This window comes from Desarmillaria tabescens (assembly GCF_030435595.1).
Source record: "Desarmillaria tabescens strain CCBAS 213 chromosome Unknown EV420scaffold_113, whole genome shotgun sequence".
NCBI lineage: Eukaryota > Fungi > Basidiomycota > Agaricomycetes > Agaricales > Physalacriaceae > Desarmillaria > Desarmillaria tabescens.
The window spans coordinates 92,821-100,291 of NW_026848412.1; the positions used below are offsets into that span (position 1 = coordinate 92,821).

General features: G+C 49.3%; 2 protein-coding genes across 2 annotated transcripts; one reads left to right on the forward strand and one right to left on the reverse strand.

Moving 5' to 3' along the window:
- The first annotated feature begins 727 nt into the window (after positions 1-727).
- EV420DRAFT_201092 (uncharacterized protein) lies at positions 728-1,574 on the forward strand. Its single transcript, XM_060481186.1, has 3 exons — positions 728-972; positions 1,032-1,169; positions 1,224-1,574. Exons 1-3 carry the CDS (start codon positions 909-911, stop codon positions 1,466-1,468), a joined length of 447 nt encoding a protein of 148 aa, XP_060322575.1. The 5' UTR covers positions 728-908; the 3' UTR covers positions 1,469-1,574.
- Positions 1,575-3,494: 1,920 nt separating this feature from the next.
- On the reverse strand, positions 3,495-3,922 carry EV420DRAFT_1280722 (uncharacterized protein; the record flags this gene model as incomplete). The annotated part of the gene is made up of 3 exons (XM_060468217.1): positions 3,495-3,655; positions 3,694-3,807; positions 3,829-3,922. 3 exons carry the CDS (start codon positions 3,920-3,922, stop codon positions 3,495-3,497), a joined length of 369 nt encoding a protein of 122 aa, XP_060322576.1.
- Positions 3,923-7,471: the final 3,549 nt, after the last annotated feature.

Below are 7,471 nucleotides of genomic sequence, written 5' to 3' on the forward strand. Positions count from 1 at the left end.
TTCCTCTTCCTCTGTGAATGATTTTGGATGGTATACACCTTGTGAAGCTGCCTTGTACAAGTCCAAGATTCTCTTTATCCCCTTCTTATTCTTCAAGGCAATTCCGAGTCCTATGTATATAGGATACTCGGTTATTATGCTGTCCTGAACTGATCATGGGAAAAAATATATTTGGGGTATCAATCCATCACGGCATTTGCCGACTTTGCTACCTGAGCAAACCATGGGAATATTTCTATTCATTCACGGCAATTGCCGTCCTCGCTGCCTGAGCTCATCGTGGGAACCTTTTCTATTCATTTGCCTCTACTTACTCTCATTATTCCCATCTTTTCCCGTCCGTCCATCTGTTCTTTACCGATTGGCACTCAATTATTTTCTCTCTTCTTGTTCTTCAGCCCGTCTTCATCTCCGGCATTCAAGGTCTCTCTGCTTCCAAGATCGAGACTCTTCGTGACGACGTGTTATTCGAGAAGAAAAAGATCACCATTGAGCGGCACGGATTCTCACCCTTCCAGTGATGGTACCGCAAGATTGCAAGCATGAAGAATCGGCAAAGGACCATTGCTTGGAAGCCTGGCAAACCTTTCATGTCGGAGAACCTCTTTTTCCGGACCATCAATATAGGTTGTCTGTTGCCTACGAGTCTCACGGATTCTAGGGTCCAGATGTACACGACGAAGGGGCTGTGGGCTTATATGGAGTGGTATGGGAATACGGTGAGTTGCACTAATATCAGTTATATCACAATCCTTGGGCTGGTGCGTCGTTTCCATGTCTTCTTGTCATGGTTGACTCAACCCCTGTGTACTAGATGCACCATATGCTGGTTTTCCGGAATATGCACGATTTTTCGGGCAGCGACATTCCAATTATATGCAGACTGATATAAGGAACTCGAGGATCCTATGACAGATTACTGGGTAGAGCTGAATGCTGATAAACGGACGAAGAAAGAATGCGAGATGAAATGTGTGTAATCCTTGCTATGCTGATTCTCCATTCTCCGGCTGAACCCAAGCGTTACACAGTCTGTCAAGTCACCGCCACAGTACTCGGTCGTAACTCTTGCTTCTACCAAGTCAACCTCTGCACCCGTGCCCTCCTTCTCGACAAAGAGGTCGGCTATGTCCGGCCATTCACCATCATCTTAGAGACTAGGAAGGGCGGTGAGTATTATTCCTATTTTCTTCTTATTCTGTCATGGTTTATCACCTACCTAGGCAAGGCTCGTGCGCTCTTCATTCGCTCCTCCCACTACCCCCACTACCCACCGTCCTCCATCCTCAACACCCTGCCAAAAAATGTGGAAGCGCCACTTGCATCGACTCCAAGTGCATCGGAATGTGGTGTATCGAGGACTGCCGGGGCCTCCATTATCCAAGCTTCATGGCCTGAGAGCTCCAGCGCTACGAAGACGGAGTTGTGTGTAACCTTTGGGGACGCGAAGTGGTACAGAGGAGTCTGACGCAGTGTATTTTCGTACACATCTGTTATAGTTATTAGTCCACGAATTCAATTATTATTGTTACGTTTTTCTTTTATTTTTCTGAGAAAAAAAAACATAGGACTCGGACCTGCCACGCGGATGCGTTGGCCCTCACCAACTAGTTCGGATAAGTTTTTCAGCATTTGTGAAGTTTCCACATCCTATCTGCTGGATGAGTTGCTTATAATTATCTAACTCTTTGTACAACTCAGCAACTTTCTCTTTATATTCAAATGTTTCAGCCTCATTTTATTAATCTGCTGATTCTTCCGATGAAATTTCTCGGTAAGTTCTCCAAACCCATGATAAGAAAGTGTGGTGTTCTCATGGGTCCCCTCCACTGCACGTAGCTCTATCCCTTTTAAAATAGGTTCTTGACCCAGCTTTATGCATGACAAGCAGCTTTCCATGCTATTGCTATCATCAAGCTGATATTGGCAGGTTTGTGCACGAAGCCGGAGGATACCATTGCGAGACTCATAGTCCCAGGGAAGTGAGAGTTCACGATGTAGTGCAAATGGATATAACATATGAGGTGATTTGTCAGGCGGAAAGGGGAGCAAGTATCCTTGACAATGTCGAGAAGGTACTGATATTACTATAGCTTGTGCTGAGGGTTCCATAAGGGTATCTACGTCAATGATCTCGTTTGTAGGCACTGGAAGCTGCTGAGAGTATGAGGTATGTGATCCCATAGCATTGCCGACAACGAAATTGCCGGGGGGTGACTGCAGCGATAGGGCCTGTTCTCCCGGTTTGCCAGCACTGGCAGAACTCGAACGTTTATGTCTAGCAAGACTGTATTTTTGGTAATGAGTTATCAGCACCTTCGCAAGCAATGAAGGAACTCACATGGACTGAATAGCCACAGTAAAGCCTCGAGCTCGGGAATCAAATAACATAGGATTGACGCCACGCTGTTCAACAAAGTAACGGACAAAGCGACAGAACCCGCTTATCCCATTCTCGCCCACACGAACAAGAGGTGCGAGCTCGAGATCTGATTTGCCAAGGAAAGCGTGCATCTTCCGGTTCAAAATCTTCTCCCACAAGTCTGCCGACGCAATAGTAGGATCATCATGGAGAGCAGGATCTCCTGAAAAGGCTGCGAGTGTATCACTGGGAGCCGCGACTGGAAAGTTCTCGGGAAGAAGCGCGATACATGATTCTAGTATATTGATGGGGTTGTTGACCTCAGAGACAGAAGCGGGTTGTGTCGAAAGTGATGTAGTGTGAGAATGCAGAGACTCGTTATGGCTGGTATATGCAGAAGAGGAGATTGGCGGTGTACTGGGGTGAACACTTTGAGGGTCTGCAAGCCGCGTGGAGTCTAGTGTCGGAAGGTTGGAGGAATCATGGAGGTCGGCAGCTCTTGCGCGAAGAGTCGGGTATGTTTGGGTGGGGGTATCGACAGAACTGCATGCGATGAGTTGGTATTAGTGCATAGATGCGGAAACTCACAGTTTGTAGGTCTTTCCATTGTGGTTGTGGAAAAGCGGTGAGAGCGAGGTGCACCTGTTGAGGGCCTTGATATAGGAAGGCTGGAGGCCGCGTGGAGACCGGCAACCCTGGCACGGAGATTTGGATGCATCCAACCGAGTGATAATCGACAGAACTGCAAGGGCGATCGCGATTTGCGCAGAAACACGGAGATTACAGTGTGAAGGTCGTGCCATTGTGGTTGGTAGAAAAGCCCGGCTATCGGACCGAATAAGCGGCCAAAATGCAAGCGTTCTTGTTTCTTCTGTTCCCGACACCTCGTCATAAGGGCAGCCAAACCTTCACTCCTCTAATAACAAGAGCATCCCTCGCCCAACGACGAACCTATGCTAAACAAGCTCACTCGACGTCCTCCCTCAAACCAGCTTCCAAACAACCATTCATCAATCCAGCCTACATCGCCGAGCACAACAAATGCCGAGAGAAAATGAAGTCAGCGGTAGAGTGGCTCAGACGGGACTAAGCTGATGCCTCTGCACGCGCCTCTGGGTGAGTGACGCTTGCCCTACTCGCCAACGTCCGTATCCAAGGACAGAAACTTGAAGAAGTCACTACGGTCGGTGTTCGAGACGGGAGTATGTTCGTGGTGTTTACATCCCTTCCTGTTCGCCAGGAAGAACGCCAAATCACTCTGCGCATCAGGGCAACAGTTGCTATCGTTCCAGCCTCCAATCAGCACGCGACAACCCAAAAATGAAATGAACGCGAATAACTCACCACAACATTCTTCTGGTCACCCCAGCCAGGGAAGAAACACCGCCCAACTCCGTACATTGCGAGGACCAGCTCGTTCTTGATTTCTTCTTTCCCGCCCATACCTTACTAATGGTCAAGCACACCTAGTGCGAGATCAGCTGCTTTCCTCAACCAGATGAATCCCATCTTCTCATTCTTCGGGGACCTCCATCCATATCGTAGTGTGAGGCTCCACATGAGCATCTCACTCCGCAACCTCCATCGATTGTAGCGCTCCTCTTGGAACACGAAGTGGATTCAGTCAGTCTCTTTGCTCCGTGGTGGGTTACACCTAGTCGAGGGTAAACGGCTTGGGCATATATGATGTAAGTAGTCGCTGCTCCCGTGAGTAACCTTCCATAGAAAGCGCGGCAATTTAGTAGCGTAAGCCGCGTGTACCCACCAGACGTCAGAGGGATGATAGACCGAAGTTCAGTGAGAGCCTTTCTCAGGTCCTCGATAAGCCGTTGGCTATCTGAGAGATCGGAAGCGGGTTTATCGAAGGGTTGGGCCAGCTTCACTTGCCGCGGCAATGAAAAGACCAAAAATGAGTAATAACACTCAGGCGGATACCTAGTCCTGGCCTTGAAGCGTTACTACACCTTCAAGTTTGGTCTCCCATGTTAGGATCAACCCCGGCGACGAAGGCATCCCAGGATCGTCTTCAGGAACGACGTCAAGAACGTAGGGAATTGTGTTTTCACGAGAACGACGAACGACGAACGAACTTGAGGTTGTTCGCCTCGATTCCTGGAAGTCGTTCAGAGATGCACATAAGGACGCGGGGCCGAAAGGGAGATGATATGCGTTTCCGTCTCAGACGCCGATCCAGGATCCCGAAATATGAAGGTGTACGGTCTGTCAGATGCATCCAAGAAAACATAGCCTTGGCCGCCAGAGGATCGTCATACATACTTTGAGGACGGATGAGAGGGAACTGAACAGCTGCATCACGTAGAACGAACTTGAGAGGAGTCTTCAGTGCTAGGGACCTGGTATAAGAAAGATACTCTTACCTTTACTCCGACGTTTGTGGTGGCGGTTGGCGTACACCAGCACGCAGCTGTGTCCTCTGGCATTTCGGGGAGAAATTTTGGATCTTTGTTCTCTGGTGCATGCATCAATCAATGTTCTCTCGAACGAAGTCTATATTCTGCGAGGGCTCGTAATCCTGAGTTGGAGCTTGACAAGAACATGGCGGGAAGGTTTGGACACTGTATCATACTTGGGCCAGCAAAACAGAAATCGTTCTTCCTTCTCCAAATCAGCCACGACGCAAATCCACTAAACGTGATTTACGAACTTGCAACATGCCAGGCGCTGAGATGTGTACAGATGGCGATGTTGCTGACGGAACAACACTCATTGTCAGATTGAGTACACCAATCGAAAGGGTATGAGCTTGACGCGTATGTGTTGGCTACGCCGATCTAGTAGCAGTACGCTCAGAAGGAGAGGGAGAAACGATGGAGAATGCCACTGACATTCCAAAAGGATAAGAAAAGGGAAGGCAACATATCAGCAGCCTAAACGATTGCTGTCGACAGTTGCGCGCTCCCACAGCTAATATACGAGCCGTCCGTATCCCAGCTTCCCATCTCACAGAGGTGAACTCTCGGTGCGTCATATGAACCCATGGTGATTGCCATCGGGCGCTCAGCATACTCGCAATCTTGGATACCCAAGCATTCCAACACACCATCCTGCCGCAGGATACCATCATAGTCGAACGGCTGAGGGCGTTTTGTCCTGGGTCGTCTGTAGGTGCTGTTCATGAGCGTCATGTGTAGTTTTAGAGGACGCGCATCGGTGATGAAGCCTTCTTCACGGAAGATCTCGTTGATCCTGCTGAACAAGGGCATGGGTTGAGATGGACCGACCCATAAGACGTGAGCGCGGCGGCGGGATTCCCTTCTGAGGACATCGAGCGTGTCAAGGGTAACGGTCGGGGCCATGTCTGTGAGCGGGAGGAGAGTTGGGAGGCGATTCAGGAGGTCGAGTGCAGTTGGTAAGGTTTCGGAAGTGAGATTCATGACACCGAGGGTGAGATGTACGCGCTGAGGACCAGCAAGTAGCGAACAGTCTAGTGTAGGAAGGTTGAGGGCGGCATGGAGATCAGCAACCCGGGCACGGAGGGTCGGGTGTGTTTGGCCGAGAGGAATTGACAGAACTGCAAAGGGTGAGCTGGGATTAGCGCGTAGACGGATACACTTACAGTGCGTAGGTCGTGCCATCGTGGTTGGAGGAAAAGGCTCGGTTATCGGGCCGATCATCCGACGGATCCTTGACAAGCGCCCAAAATGCAAACCCTCTTCCGTTCTCGTATCTCCTTGTCCCGATACCTCGTCGTAAAGGAAGCCAAGCCTTCTATAAGGCCTCTAATAACATGGATACCCCACCAACAAAGAAACTACTCTGAAAAACGCCTAGTCAACGACCTCCCTAAAACCAGGCTCCCAACAACCACTCACCAACCCAACCGACATTGCCGAGCACGATAAATGCCAAGAGAAAATGAAATCAGAGATCGACTGGCTAAGATGGGACTGTGCTAATGCCTCTATACGCGCTTCTGGACGAGTGACGCCTGCCCTACTCGCTAACGTCCGCGTCCAAAGTCAGAAACTGGAAGAGGTCGCCACGGTCGGTGTTCGAGATGGGAGTATGCTTATAGTGACGGTATTCGATGAGGACGTGAATCTCTCAGCTTTTCGTTGATTTTAGCTAATCATAGTAGTAGAACCTCAAGCATGATGCTAAAACACCTTCCATCACGCCCAGAGGCAGGATACACGGACGTAGAGGATCCCCGCGCCCAAGCCGACGCTTAATGCCAAGTCGTTGGTCGTCGCTGCTGCAGAGAGGGGCGCACGTGCAGTGTCGCAAGCTGCATTAGATGAGCGTGAAAAAAGGGAAAAACGGTCTGTTGAGCTCGAAGTGATGCGGATTCTTTGCGTTTCCTTCTGATCCGTACGCTCACTCTTAGGCAGCTCCAAGGTCTGCTGGACAAGTGCATCGCGGAGATTGACAAGATCTTGATGGACATGAAGAAGACGTTGGAAGTCTCGCGATGAAAGGAAGAGGTCCTCACGCTGCGCCTTTCGACCTTCCACAGCGACCGAGACGAATGCGCAATCTCTTCAAGTAATAGCACTACCTGTATGTATTTAGTCAACTCATATGCGAACAAAAGTTAATGCTCGAGGAGCTTAATACGCGTGCGAACCTGCTAACCACGCCTTTTCTCTCATTGCCTTCCTACTCGTTTGTTAAACGTTCTCTAATTCTATGAACGCATATCCAAGCCCGACTTAGTCAACGGAGAGTTGGGCGGAGACGAGTCTATGGAACTGGAGATACACGTTTATCATTGTCATTGTCATTCTCGCTCCTTCATTTTTTTCTTCTCACTGATAGGTGCGGGTGCTGATGGTGTGGTCTCATTACCATGGATGGTACTTACACTCGTTGCTTCGTCTGATAATTTCATCACAACTGGGACGAGACTGACGAGAGTAGTCGGATAAGACTATTTTTCAACTTCGTACTTGCAACCATGTGCACTAACTTATATTTAGGCAGGACAGACGGAATCGGATTTCGTTGTGCCTCCCTACAAATGCGTATACCCACTTTCTGCGTTCCTTTCGACTTGGAAAGGATCTGTTAAACTCCTTGCTCTCGCTGTTTCCTGATAGTAACGGTACTGCCGAGGGGACGTGAGCCATAGGACTGGGTTGTCCCTGT

Bases quoted from the DNA above. Each gene is read 5' to 3' on its own strand.
- EV420DRAFT_201092 (XM_060481186.1), top strand. From the start codon at position 909: ATGACAGATTACTGGGTAGAGCTGAATGCTGATAAACGGACGAAGAAA. The intron at 973-1,031 runs GTGTGTAATCCT...AGCGTTACACAG, and splicing joins GAAAGAATGCGAGATGAAAT to TCTGTCAAGTCACCGCCACA. The intron at 1,170-1,223 runs GTGAGTATTATT...TCACCTACCTAG, and splicing joins CTTAGAGACTAGGAAGGGCG to GCAAGGCTCGTGCGCTCTTC.